The sequence below is a fragment of the Mastigoproctus giganteus genome, chromosome 5 (assembly GCF_048544385.1).
Source record: "Mastigoproctus giganteus isolate SK-2022 chromosome 5, ASM4854438v1, whole genome shotgun sequence".
Taxonomy (NCBI): Eukaryota; Metazoa; Arthropoda; class Arachnida; order Uropygi; family Thelyphonidae; genus Mastigoproctus; species Mastigoproctus giganteus.
In genome coordinates, this window is record NC_143579.1 from 186,958,421 (window position 1) to 186,973,886 (window position 15,466).

At 36.3% G+C, this 15,466-nt stretch overlaps 1 protein-coding gene across 1 annotated transcript in view; it reads left to right on the plus strand.

Annotated features, from left to right (window-relative positions):
- LOC150085938 (trichoplein keratin filament-binding protein-like) overlaps nucleotides 1-15,466 on the plus strand; it is a 113,619-nt gene that overhangs the window by 29,626 nt on the left and 68,527 nt on the right. Inside the window, exons 4-5 of the mRNA XM_090373593.1 lie at nucleotides 2,784-2,897; nucleotides 10,823-10,879. Of these exons, the coding sequence (XP_090229719.1) occupies nucleotides 2,784-2,897; nucleotides 10,823-10,879 (171 nt within the window). The remainder of the gene's footprint in view (nucleotides 1-2,783; nucleotides 2,898-10,822; nucleotides 10,880-15,466) is intronic.

Consider the following 15,466-nt stretch of genomic DNA (forward strand, 5'->3'; position numbering starts at 1 on the left):
TGTTACAAGCTTTTCGACAGCTATTCCTTCAATTTGTTTACATAATTTCCAAACTGGTATGTATTGTGGAAAGTTCAGGAGTTGAGTGGAAGGTGATTTAGATCAGACATCCCTGGTGATGTGTTCAGTCAGGAGCTTCTTGAACCTGTTTAGTGAAATGGCATTTTTGATATTTTTAGGAAGATTATTCCAGGTTTTTGCGCCTCTGTATTTTTTATTTATCTGACCTGTGGCTTTTCTAAAGAGCGGAACCTTCAGGTTCGCTTCATTTCTTAAATTATATGTTATTCCTTCTTCTTCTATTGTTATAAAAAAGGATCTGAAGAGAGGAGGAAAGTTTGGTGTTTTAAAAGCATTGTAGACAAAGACCACCTCAGCTTTTTGTATCAGTTGGTAGATGCTTAAGAGTCTTGCTTTCTTATATCTCGAAGTCACCGATGCATTCCAGGGAAGGCCCAAAATTGAACGAACACATCGATTGACAATTGAATTGATTCTCGTAAGATTATCTTCACTGGTCGTACCCCATGAGATGATTCCATATGTGAAGCGAGGCTGTATTAAGGAAAGGAATACTAGTCTGAGAAGGGAAGGAGGTACCCAGGCAGAGGCTCGGGCAAGTATTCCTGCTAGTGACAAAGTCTTCTTTCGTAAGGTGATCATTTGTTTATCCCAACTCAGCTTGTCATCTAGCCAGATTCCGAGAAACTTGGTATCATTGACCCTTTCGAGTTGTTTTCCTTTGTATGTTATTTCGAAATCAATATTTAATGGTTTATTTTTCTTCCTAAACACCATATGTTTGGATTTTTTCTGGGTTTAGTATTAGCTGATTCTTTTGAAGCCAACTATGCATTTCAGAGAGCAGGGCAGAGATCTTGCATTGAAGTTGGTTAGGGTCTTTATCAGTGATTAGAATGGAAATGTCATCGGCATATGCTACTAGGTGGGAAGATGGAAGATGAGAGAGAAATTCATTAATGTAAAGAACAAATAGGATAGGTCCGAGAAGTGAGCCTTGAGGTACTCCCCTGGAGAAATAAGAAATGTCTGAAAAAGACTGGTTTGTTTTAACGACAAATGGCTAATCAGTAAGGTAGTCTTCAAGGAGAAGTTTTATTTTCCCTCTCAAGCCTTTTAAGTTAATTTTCTCTCTCGATTGTTGAGTTTGTTGAGTAGGATATTATGATTTATGCAGTCAAAAGCTTTTGATAGGTCTAGAAACAGTGCTATTGCATAGTGACCCTTTTCAAGACAGTCAGTGATCCTAGAGCAGAAGTCAACAATTGCCAGGTCGGTGGATCTTTTTGAACGATAAGCGTACTGTTATTGATGGATAAGTTGATTGACTTCCAGGAAGCCCATGAGTCTGCCGTGAAGAATTTTTTCAAATAATTTTGCAAAAACTGAGAGTAGAGCTATTGGACGAAAATTGTTGATAGAGTTACAATTTTTCCCCTTAGGAACAGGAACAATGACTGCTTTTTTGAATTGAGACGGGAATTTACCAGATTGAAAGGAAAGATTGTAAATATACTTTAGTGGTGTTAGAATTGAGTTAAGGACCCTTTTCAGCAGAGCAGGAGATATTTCATCAAAGCCAGGGGCTCCCTTTTCTTTTAATTTATGTCCTGCTTCTAAAATCTCTTGATCCTAGAGCGGAGCGAGGAAAAAAGAGCTCCTCATTGAGTGCTTGACAGATTCTCTCGTTGCATTATCTCTAGAGTCAACTTCGTCTTTAAAAATGTTATTCACACTTGAGATAAAGTGATTACGGAAGGCTGGGGCTTTTTCCTGGTCATCCGAAATGAGTACCTCGTTCTCAACTACATCTCCAACGTAGCTCTGTGATTTCGTTTTTCTTCCAGGTAGTAGCTTGTCCAAGACTGTCCACTTTTCCTTGCTTGTAATGATGCCTTTAAGTTGGGAACTATAATATTTCCTTTTCTCCGACTTAATACTGTCGGTGACTTTGTTTCTGTACGTTGTGTATTTGTTCTTATCCGCCTCCTTTCCTGTTTGAAGATTTCAGTGAAGGGAAACACATTTCATCTTAATATTCACAAGTACATCCAGAACATTTATAATTCCCATTGCTAATTTGTATAAGAAACTTAGATCCAGTAATCTTTGTCTGTCTTATAAACTTCCATAAAATTTGAATTAAACTATGAATGATTGGGAATCATATTTTGATTTATTCTTGAAATATAAGCATCTGATTACATTCTTCTTTTCCTTTTCAATTGCTTTTTTTAGGCCAAGTCCAACTGGGAGGGGGTCACACTTTCAAAGCATACTCAAGTGTGGGCACCATCTGGTTAATCTTCTTCATGTAGTGAGTCAGAGAACTCCCTGAACAAGCACTTTAATATCAAGAATTCTCAAGGCTTTTTGGAGTAACGTGCAGAGTTTTTATAAATATTGGTTAAATAGCCAATATTTATAAACATTCATTAATTATGTAATTTCATAATTAAAATTAATTTATTTAATACTAGTTAAATAGTGAACCATTTTCCCACTAATAAGCTTTCCACTGACGTATCATCCAGTTATCTAGGTAATGAATTTCAGGAGGGTAGAAGAGAACAAATATATTTATAAGAGAGAAAGAAATAACCATTTGTACAATAATATTAATATGATTATTTTGTAAAGCTGATGCTTCATAAGCCCAGTATCATTTTACTTATTGTAATACTAACAATAATTTTATTTACTTTTGAAATATGTCATTGATTTTTCTTACCTTCTGTTATAATTATTTCATTATTATTTAGAAAGAAATTAAAACAAAAAAGAAGGAAGAACAACAGAAAGATCCATGGAAAATTGAAAAATTAAAGCAGGATATTGAAGACATCAGAACAAAAAGAGAAACAGAACGGAGAGAGGTGAGACTAGATTAGTGTGTGCCAAGACATTTTAGTCCAATACGTTCATTACTTTTTTTTTTTTTTTTTTTTAATTCTAATTCCTCTTTTCCTATATAGTTTCCCTTAATTATGGCTGGGTGATTTGCTTTTCAGGTTTTGGCAAGGGGGATGAAATGGGGTTTTTAATTTATTTTCAAACCTATCTCTGGAGGAGCTTTTTCTAATATTTTAGAAAAGGAATTAGAATTTTTTTAATATTTTAGAAATTACAGCTCATTTAGCTATTAAAAAAAAAAAACCTTTCTAATTAAGATCTGACAAAAATTTATTCACATATACCATAAAAATTACATATCAGGAAATTTACTTTTCCCTATATCAAATAAAGTAATCATAACAGTAATCGATAAATCCACAAATCACTTTTTTTCTCTCATATTTTCATGTGTGAGCTTGCCATCTGGATTGAGAAGATATTTCTGTGTATTTCTTTTGCAGAAACTGGGTTATTTGGTTTGATGAGGTATGTTTGCTGTTGATGGAATTTCTCAATGTTGCGGCTGCCTATACTAGCTTTTGGCTATTATTTTACTATCAGATAAATAGATTATAGATTCATTTGACTATCTGCATTCCTTTGCGCACCTGGAAACTTTGTTTTATGGAAATTTTTTTGTAATTTCTTTCAACTTATATATATGTTTTTCATATATACATAGGTGTTATGTTTTTCAAATACAAATCCTGAATTTATTGATATGGGTGTTAAAGCTGCCATTAGGTGGTAACGTTCATCTTTAGCATATTATGTACTGTAAAGTTTTGTGTATTGGACAGTAGCAGCATCGCCACCTTTCTTGTAATTTGTGCTCCTGTATATTTGTAGTTTTTCTAAAATGTTTTAAGTTAGTTCTCCTAATTAATTTGTTCTTTAATTATATTAATTAGGAGTATGCAGCTTGTGTGAGGATTTTGTTTTTAAGTATTGTTTTCACAAAATATATCAGGCTTCAGATAAACTGCAGCAATTACCAATCCACTGCAGAATGGAAGCCTCCTCAAAAATTCATGTTGAAGGAAATGGGCCATAATCTGCCACACTGGTCCAGCGTGGGTTGGCAGATCAACTGTATTTAGCAGACAGGGCTTGAACCCTGATCTACTCAAAGAACATGTGCTACTGCACTCCCACTCCTGACCACTCGGCTATGGAGGCCTAATATTAGACTTCAGATACCCACTCTCAAATAAAAAGTTTAGCAGTTCACATGTTGAGAATATCAGAAGGTTCACTACTCTCCAGGTGAATAATATTTCAGCCATTACTACAGGGTGATTCAAAAGACATGCCACCCATAATAAAAATTACTAATTTTCAGTTTTATTTCAATTATTATTATAAATATAATTATAATAGAGGTGATGATTAGTTATATTTAAATCATTATTCCTAACATAATTATAATAGAGATTACAATAAATTTAGGCACCTCTGTAGCCAGGTGGGAAGGAGCAGCAGTGCGTAGCACACGCTTCTTGATTAGACCTGGGTTCGAGCCCGTCATCACCAAATACGGAGGATGCGGAAAGGTCAGGGAATGACCACCGCATATTCCCAGAGCAATATGGCCTTAGTTGCTAATGCTCCTAAAAACCAAATAACAACAACAATAAATCTAGAGAGTGTCCTCAAATATTGCTCTGTCCCAAGTGTATGCACAAACTCTTTCTCACCATGTTTACTGAGACTTGACATAGTGTTTCAACCATTTATCATTGAAATTTCTGACTTGATATTGACTTTCAGTTCTCTTCCAATATGTGAAGATTTTTAGTGTATTCTATTCCTTTTAAGTAGTCCAAAAGATAACAATCTGGGAATTGTGGATGTTTAGTTACGAGCATGTACTATGGCCAGGACAATGACACAGTATCTTCAGTGTAAATAAAATACTAAGCGTTAGTGGCTGAAAGCTAACATATAACAATAGCTATTGGGCATGGAGGAAGGGATGACGAGTACTGCAACTCTCTGGATTAAATTCCATTAAGTTATCAATGATAAATTAAAACTTACAGTTCACGTTGTACGAATTTTGAATTGCTCTGTACTAAAGTACTTTCTACCAAAGGTAATGTGGATTTGAAATAGGCTGTTAGCTAATTTTTGTCAAAGTGATGTAATTTTCAAGTAGTAATAGTAATAGCCATACAGTGCAAGGAAACCATAGGCATTTTCTGCACTGGACGAAAAAAAAATGAGTAGATAAGGAAATATAAATTATTTGTTTCCCTTTTTTTTTTTTTTTTTTTTTTTTGATTTGGTAGTTGTTGGCGCATCGGCTTCTGTGGCCATATTGCACCTCCCAAGGTTTTTGCAGTACTTTGATCCAAGCCCGAGGCGGGAATCGAACCCGCGACCTTTGGGTTGCCGGGCAGGTACTTTACCCACTCGGCTAGCCCGGTCGGCTATTTGTTTCCCTCCTCACATAGGTGACACATAAGCCTTGAATGGTTTAAGCATGCTCAATGCTGATGGGATTCTTCCTCTAGCTCAGAAAAATCACCTGAGAGGGCATAAATTCAAATTGAGGAAAGACAGATGTAGGATAGACGTGCGGAAATTTGCCTTTAGCCAGCGGGTGGTTGGTTGGTGGAACAGACTTCCATCCCTTGTGGTGGAGGTTGATAGCCTAAATAAGTTTAAGGCTCAGCTGGACAGGTATTTTGAACGAACAGGGGGTGAAGTGGAAGTGGGTTTTTTTTTTTTTGGCTGATGCTGCATAAGCTTGCTTTCTTGCATCAAATGCCTCTACAAATGCTAATAGGTATGAAACTTTTAGTAGCTTCCACGATTAATTCCTTGAATGCTTCCCACTTAGAATTTACTGTTGATAACATCATCAGTGACCTTTTGCTAGATCCCTGCTCATTTGGGAATAAAGGGAATGAACTAGCTGACAAAACTGCCAAAAATCCATCAACTTTTGATTTAACCTCTGTCCCAATCCACTCTGACTAATAATCACAAACAAAAGCATGTTTTGCACAGTGGAAAGAGCTATGGCACACACACAAACCAATAATAAACTCTACCAATTAAAACAGCAATCAAAGCTTTGGTGCTCTAGCACCAAAAACAGTGCAAAGAGAAGAGGTAGCTGCACGGGCATGAATAGGACACACATCTGAATCACCTCCATCTACACACAGGAGAGGATCCTCCTCGGTGTCCATACTGTTCAGCACATTTAACAGTGAACCATATCCTGATTGAATGTCTGCCCTATCAACATGACAGAACATCCATCCTGTTTTCCTTGACAAATCTACGCGACTCAATGTCATCACGGCATATTATTGGTGAGGATGCAAACATCAATGAATTTTTCTCTTTTCTAAAAAAAATTGGACTATATCATAAATTCTAAAAGATCTTGGTAATAAAAATGAAGGGATTACATATGAACTTTGTTTTTAGCTTTTTTCCTATGAATAGGCACACTATAACCCCGGCAGCTTATATGCCCTTAAACCCCCATAACAAACACACACACACACACACACACACACATATCTCCTCCATGTGCGACTGCCTGGCTTTAAGTCGTCCAATGGCCCATCATCTCAAAGAATCATCTAAATGATGATGATGTGCCATCCTGAGTATTGGGGATCCCACTGAGCAAGCCAAAAAACTTCGGGCAATTGAGGCAATTAGTGCTGCTGCTAAGCATGAATTAAGAGTCAAAGGGATTACTATTCTGCAACTACGTAATGGTATTGGTAAAACTTATCCAACTGCCTGTCCCACATACTCAGAAGTCATGCTGGTCATCTGATTGGTTAATGTTTACCAGTATTCAACGTGCCAGGCAAATAATTAATTTGAAGTAAATACAGTACACGAAATTGCAGACTTACGTTAATTTTCTTATTATCTGGATCTGTGTTTCATATTTATATTTCGCAGTTACAAAATAGTGTGTTTATTATTATTATTATTATTATTATTATTATTATTATTAGCCATATGGTTGCAAGGAAGCCTGAGGCTTATGCTGCACTAGCCAAAAAAAAATTTTCTAAGTTACCCTAAGAAAGAGAGAGAGAGAAAACAAGGGTCAGTTTATACCATATATTTAAATTTTTTTCTCAAGGTAAATAATTTTTATAATGAAAAATATAACAATGTGAAACTTATTTGTTAGCATATGCTTATAGCTTTGATTCTTTATACAATTTCAAAGTTTTAGCATTGCTTATAAATATCATGAAACTTACCTCCTAATCCATATGCTCAAAATATGATGAAGAAATTAAAATGGGAAATTTTTTCCCATTTTAATTTTGTTTTCCCATGGGGAAAAAGTGCACTCTTTTACTGTGATTTAGAATTTCTTAGTGGTTTTGTTATTTTTGTTTGTTGTTTCATATTATATAATGATGAGATATGTCGTAATTCTTTTCTTTTTCAATAAATTAATAATAATTATTTACGCCTTATTTCATTTTTTAATCCAAATATTTTTGGGCAGCAAACTTTATTTCGCTTACTGGCAGCACATAGGGTCGCAGCAGCCCTGTGTTTTGTAAAATATTAAAATCGTTATAAAGAATAACAAGTCATTATTATTGTATCGTATCATTTACTAAAGTGATATTATAAATACTAAAATGTGTAATATTTTAAAATAGTTTTTTTTTATTCCTTACCACAAGCAACTGTTCTTATGCTACATAGGTACACTGATAATTTTTAAGAAATTAATATTTATGAAGGCAAAAAAATTTTTTATGCATATAATTTATATGATATAAATATCTTTAATAATAATGGAAACATACTTAATAATTTATATACTTTTTACCTTAATAGTTTATAAATTAAATTAATTATTTTAAATTTAATTATTTCTTAGTTAGTGTAAAATTTGAAAAAATTAAAAAATTTAAAAAAGTCACTATTACAAAAACACTCTGTATATGTTTTGCACAGGATTACAGGGGCGTAAGTAATTTTTGAACAGGGCTCTACAAGTAATTCTTGAACAGGGCCCTGCAAATTTTAGGGCCAGCCCTGCATCCAGAGAGTACCTGAATTTTGTATCAGATCTACTGCACTCTACAATGTTACACTTTTATCCCAAAGGTAATGCCTACTATGGATGACAATGCAACTGTGTATCATACTAAATTTGTGCAAGAACAGTTTGAGGAACATGATACAGATTTTCATATTCCCTGTCCCCCACATTAACCTGATCTCAGTTCTATTAAGAATGTATGGGATGTGCTGGAGATAGCTATTTGGCAACGAAGACCTTTTACTTCAACTTTGTTGCAGCTGCACGATATTTTGCTGGAAGAATGGCTCCAATTAGACCAAAACACATTATATAATCCCTGTCGTGCAGCACACTTGCTGTTATTCGAAACAAAGTGGCTCGATTAAATACTGAATAAAGGTTTGTAATTTTTTGGTCGGTATTTATAAATTTAATTAAAAATTAAAATTACCACATGAACTAAGAGGTAAGAATATAGCAATGTGCACTGTTACCACTATTACAGTATTATTGTACTGATGCTTGTTCTGTTTATACTCCAGGACAATCATATAGTCAGAGGAGCTCACAAGATAGAGAGAATTCAAGAAACAGCACTGTATTTGGCATTCATGGACTTGAACCCCAGTCACTGAAAGCACATGTACTTATTCATTTTTGCACTGACTGTTCTGTCGTGGCACCTGTAATAAAAGTTCTATGAATATTAAGTTGTAACTTAGTAAATCCTTAGCCAAGTTTAAAAAATGCTAATGAACATGGCTTGGACAATTAGAACTATTTATTGAATGCAGTTCGGTAGTTAATTAAGCAGAAAATGGCAAACATTTTCAAAAAATAGTTATACATTTTGAAGACCTAAATTCTCCAGCTTTACTGTTCTTAAACTTAAACCAAACTTTTTTTGTGTCTGCATTCACCTGTTAAGTGGAGTGGCGGGGGTCCTAGTATGAATTATGTTGTTTTCAGCAACAATTGCTTCATACTTTCAGTAGGAGGCCATGCTGTTATGCTTCCCTGGGCAATTGTAGACTTCTGCTGATTTGTTTATTTCTGAAATTCTGTTTTTAAGATGCTCATATGCAGGTGTTAGTTGGCACCTCAGCAGCATTATTGGTTGCAGTTTGGTATAATGATCTTTTAATGAGAGAAAATTACAGTAATTTGTGTTTATTATTTACTTATTACTTTATATACTGTATGTTCTTCTGTGTGAAAGATGTCACCCATGTTTCTGAAAAGAGACTAGCATCTTTATGTATTTTACTAGCATTAGTTTCTATGGTATATTTTTGTCATAATGTCACCCTCTTTAATTTCGGTTCCTCTCTGATTCAGATTGGTATTTCCAAGCATAGTTCATGAATAATTTTCATTACAAAAACAGCAATAATTTTCATTGCAGTAATGGATGGTTTGTTCTTCATCTCTAGTTTTATGGAGGCGCACTATAGCCATAGCAGCTAATGCGCCAATAAACAACCATACCACACATCTAGTTTTATGGATTGATGTTGAAATGTCCAAAAAATTTTTTAGAGAGTTCATTCAACTGTAGATAGACAATTCTCATTTATGGAAAGTTAAATGGAGGGCTATACAATGAAAAATCTAAAGAACAAGGTTATCAAAAAAGACGTTTGTATATAAAAAGTGATAAAAAGCAGGCTAGGTAGATTAGCCATGTCTCCTCCATATAACACTGACCAGGCACCTCCATAGCCGGGTGGGCAGGAGCAGCAGTGCGTAGCACATGCTTCTTGATTAGACTGGGGTTTGAGCTCGTGACCACCAAATATGGAGGACGCGGAAAGGTCAGGGAATGACCACCGCATATCACCGGAGCAATATGGCCTTAGTTGCTAATGCTCCTAAAAAAAAAACCGAATAACAAATAACACTGACCATACTGATATGATGCATAAAACTTTGCTTACAAAATGAAATGTATACAAAGTGTCTATTACATAAATTCTTATTTGCAGTAATTTATGTAATAGTGAATTTTAAACTTTTTTTTAATACAGTAAAATTTTTATGTATCATATAAGTTCAGTTGGTGTTACATGTGGGTTAAATTTACTCTTTGCTTCCATTTATAATGGTTTATATGAGTGATATCATGATTTTATTATATTCACATGATTGCTTGTTTCCAGCACATAAATATTAAATATGCCAATTTTTTTGAGTGAGGTGTAATTGTTGGAAAAATAAAAGCAAAAAAAAATCTTTGACAAAATTTTTGGATAATTGGAATTCTACTATACCATGGTATCATTTCTGTACCTGCTGCACAAATTTATAATATTGCTGAAGGGCATCTCTTCATTCATGCAGATATACTACATATAGAAATAAACACTTCAATTCATGCAGTATCAGGATTTATTAAAAGCTGGATAACTAATTAATTAACAATATGAAACATACTTTGGAAATAACAAAACATGTTACCATCTCTTGAAGAAGGTGACAGGTTTTGCAGCAAAGAAATCAAAAACTGAACACAAAAAAAAAAAAAAAAAACATGCTGCCTTAAGTTCTGTTGTTCTGTTATTTGTTATGTATTAGTTACTGAAGTTTTAATAAATCACTTATTTTACTTAATGAAGTGTTTATATCTGCATATATGTTTTTATATGTTTGGTAGCACATTTTTCTAATTATTTGTCTAACCATTTTTGTGATGTGAAACCTGCAGTAGTACTTTCGATAATAATATATATTTTGCTTTCTTTGTACTTAGGGATGAAAGATTTACTTAAGTCTTGATTAAATTAATTTAAATTTGTTATTTGAACAGATATATCTCATTTGCTGCTTTTTAGATTTCCAAAACAAATTGTATCATTTGCTTACCAATGTGTCTAGGCAGAATTGAAGAGATCCAGTGAACGTTTGAGGTTCAATGATGACTTCATGAAACAGGTAAGAGCAAAGCTTTGGAAGTTTTAATAAATCAAAGCATGATTTTCCTTTTTATACTCTGAAACAGTAGTTCATAAGCCAAGTTAGCTTTAGCATTAGCATTAGTACATGCATACGATGCAAGAAAGCAAGCTTATGCAGCATCAGACAAAAAAAAAAATGCTCCATTTCATCCCTCCGTTTGTTCCAAGTACCTGTCTAGCTCAGCCTTAAATTTATTTATGCTATCAACTTCCACAACAAAGGATGGAAGTCTGTTCCACCAACCAACCACCCGCTGGCTAAAGGCAAACTTCCACACATCTGTCTTACACCTGTCTTTCCTCAATTTGAATTTATGCCCTCTCAGGCGATTATTCTGAGCAATCCCAGCAGCATTGAGCATGCTCAAACCATTCAAGGCTTTATACACCTTAATTAGATCACCTCGCAGGTGCCTAGTCTACAAACACCGTAATATGGAAAACTTAAGCCTTTCTTCGTAAGAGCAACCCTTTGTTCCATTCACTCATCTTGTTGCCCTTCTCTGTACTTGTTCCAACAGCTCTACATCCTTCTTAAAATGAGGCCTCCAGACCTGTATACAGTGCTCAAGGTGTGGCCTGACCATTGCCTTATACAAGGGGAGGCACCTCCATAGCCAGGTGGGAAGGAGCAGCAGTGCGTAGCACACGCTTCTTGATTAGACCGGGGTTCAAGCCCGTCACCACCAAATATGGAGGATGCGGAAAGGTAATGGAATGACCACCGCATATTCCCGGAGCAATATGGCCTTAGTTGCTAATGCTCCTAAAAACACAACACAACACTGCACTGTATACAAGGGGATAATCACCTCCTTATCCCTGCTAAAAATTCCTGTATATCATTGACAAGACACCATGCTTTGACAGTCTGCACTGCTCAGAAAACTTCATATCCGCCTGCACAATTACCCCCAGGTCCTTTTTGTTCTCTACCACTATCAGTGTAGTACCACAGAGTTGATACGTTACGCTGGGGTTACTGCTTCCCATATGTAGTACTTTACATTTGTCAATGGTGAACTTCATTTGCCACCTCTCAGCCCATCTGCTCAACTTTTCTAGATCCTGTTGCAGCAGCGTACTGTCATTAGTGTCCTTAACAACCCTGCCAATCTTCGTATCGTCTGCAAACTTGGACATTAAGCTTGATATACCATCATCAGTATCATCTATAAATACAGAAAACAACAATGGACCCAACACTGAACCCCAAGGGACTCCACTAATAACATTACTCCACGAAGAGCAGTGTCCATTGATTACCACTCTCTGTCTTCTCCCACTCAACCATCCCTTTATACATAGCAGCAGTTTGCCTTCAATGCCACACTGCTCCAATTTGTTCAGCAGTCTTCCATGTGCAACAGTATCAAAAGCCTTTCTAAGATCCAAATATATGATATCAAAGTTATTCCCTGCATCCAATTCCTTTGTGACCACATCATAGTATTGAATCAGATTGGTCAGGCAAGACTTTCCCTTAACAAAACCATGCTGTGTCTGAGCTATTACTGAAGTCTTGTCTAGATGATCCTGCAGTGCTTCTTTAACCAGTGTCTCCATTAATTTCCGTGGAACAGAAGTTAAACTAACAGGTCTATAATTACTTATGTCGCCCTTTGATCCTCCTTTGTGAATTGGGATCACATTTGCACATCTCCAGTCCATGGGTACCTCCTCTGAGTCCAAAGAAGCTCTCATAATTATGGCTAAGGGTTTGCTTACTTCCTTTGCTGCCTCCTTGCTACTGGATAGATCCCATCCACCCTGGGTGGCTTTTTTATGTTTAACTTCAACAATTTCTCCTCCACTTTCCTCTCAGTTATTACAAAATCATCTAGCTCACTGCCAGAGTTTAGTTCACCTCTGGCATTCTCCTCCCTGAATAACTCCTCCTGTGTGAATGTAGATGCAAAATACTCATTTAGTTTGTTAGCCACCTGAGCAGGATCATCAACAGTTAAACCATCGATATCCAGTGGACCAATCTGATTCATCCCCTTACTTTTAGAGTTCACATACATAAAGAACTCTTTGCTGTTTTTCTTTTCATCCTTTACCAAAGATTTCTCATAATCTGCCAAACCTTTGTGACTTGGTTACAGACCAGGTTATATCTATCGTAAGCTTCCATGTCACCCATTCATTTATATGTATACCATGCATTTTTCTTCTCTGCCACATGTCTCATTAGTTCATCTGACATATATTCAGGCGTAAACCTTGAACAATATTTCGTAGTTGGTATGTAAAGCCTAGTAGCTTCCAAGATTAATTCTTTGAAAGCTTCCCATTTTGAATTTGCTGTTGGTAACGTCATCAGTTGGTCCCACCGTATAGAATTTAAATACTGTCTCAAACCTCTGTAGTCACCTTTATGAAAGAAAAAACCCTTCCCTTTACCCTTGATGGTAGTTACCTCTTTGAGTAAATCCCACTTCAGCACACTGTGATCACTGCCACCTAGTGGTTCCTTTATCTGCAGATTCTTAATTCATGAAGAATCACTGCTGATAATCAGATCAAGAGTATTTTTTTTTTTTTTTTATGTGAACCCCAAACACGAGAGGTATTAGAACCTATAGTACTTAGTACCGTGCTTGGGTTTGAGGTTAAGAAGATGAAAGAAGATATTTGTTGACATTGGACTTGAACTTCTGTAGATTGTAATTTTCAGGAAATACGTATGAAGGAAGGTTGTTCCAGAAAACGGCAGTTGAATGAATAAATGAGGAAGATGAAAAGTTGGTTCTGTGGGTTTGAAGTGGGACAGTAAATGGATGTTGGCTAGTGGTGGCATGTGTTCAGACTGTTTTGAAAGAGAGAGCAGGAATTATAGAAACCAATTCAGAAGAACAGTGCCCATGGAAGTATCTGTAGAAGAGGCATGCAGCAGTAACAGTGTGTCAATGAGAAAGTGAGTGGAGAGACTCTGTTAGAGGTGAATCATTAATTAACCTAACTGCCCTCTTCTGAATGGAATCAAGAAGCCTGAGAGAGGTTTTGGGGGCACCACCCCAGATGTGGGAACAATATTCCATGGCAGGGCGGATTTGCGATTTATACAGAGTGAGCAGCTGTTTGGAAGAAAATTAACGCCGAGAGCGAAACAGAAAACCAAATTTTTTAGATGCAGAGGAAGCAATATTTCTAATGTGCTTGTGCCAAGAGAGATTAGAAGTCAGGGTAATCCCCAAAAGGGATATATCATTTTGCCTAAAAATCGGAGTGTCACTAAACATAAGCATAGGAGCAGAAGAATCCTTTTTGCGAGATATAAGACAAGATTGAGTTTTAGAAGGGTTGAAATCAACTAAGTTGTCTTTGCCCCACTGGAGAATTACCTGAAGATCGGCATTTAAGGAATTGGTAGCAGATTTTCGAGAAGTTGAAGCTGATTGAGCAGGACAAGGTTTCTCAAAATGGAAAGTTGAATGCAATGTGCTATCATCGGCAAAACTATGGATAGGATTTCCAGTCAATGGAAGAAGGTCATTGATATACAAGAGGAAAAGAGTGGGGGAAAGAACTGAACCTTGGGGGACACCGGCATGAGTGGAGAAGTCAGAAGACAGAGAGCCATCTACCATCACCCTCAGTGAGCGATCAGAGAGAAAACTGGATAACCAATTACTAAAAACAGTTGGCAAATCATAAGATGGAAGCTTGTTTAGAAGACCTTTATGCCAAACACGATCAAAAGCCTTGGAGATATCAAGAGCAACTACTTGTGTTTCACTGAACCTTTCCATTGAATTAGTCCATAAATGGATAACATAAGCCAGAATATCTCCAGTGGATCGACACTGACGGAATCCATACTGGTGATCGTTGATCAGACGGAAGGTTTCTCGGTAGTTTAAGAGTTGGGGGTTAATTGATTTCTCCATTACTTTAGAAAGAGTAGAAGTAATTGCAATGGGACGATAATTGGATGGGAGGGATTTGTCACCCATTTTAGGAACTGGCTGGATATGAGCATATTTCCAAGCAGAGGGAAAAACACCTTTGGAATAAGAAAGTGAAAAAAGGCGGCAAAGAATAGGAGTAAGTTCAGGAGCACAGGTTTTGAGAACAAGTGGAGAAATACCATCAGGACCTGGAGCTTTCTTAGCATCAAGATTCATCAAAATCCTTCCGATATCCTTTTGACGGAAGACCACAGGAGGCATTGAATGGAGTGTGTTGGGAATGGTGGGAGGTGTTTTACCAAGATCATTAATACATGAGCTGGAAGAAAAATGGGATGCTAGCAGATCAGCTTTATCCTTGGCTGAAGTGGCAACAGAACCATCTGGTTTGGACAGAGGTGGGAGCAAAGATGGGCAAAAGTTGCGGCCGATAGTTTTGGCAAGAGACCAGAATGCTCGGCTACCATTAGGGCAAGAAGCAAGTTTTCTACTCTTAGCCTGTTCAAACTCTAGTTTGGACTGATTAATAACTGCTTTACAACTGTTGCGAGCTTTGGTGTAGGCAGAAAATGAAACTGAAGAATTAGAAACAAGCCAATTACGATATGCAACATTCTTCTCTTGGACAGCCTTAGCACATTTATTGGAAA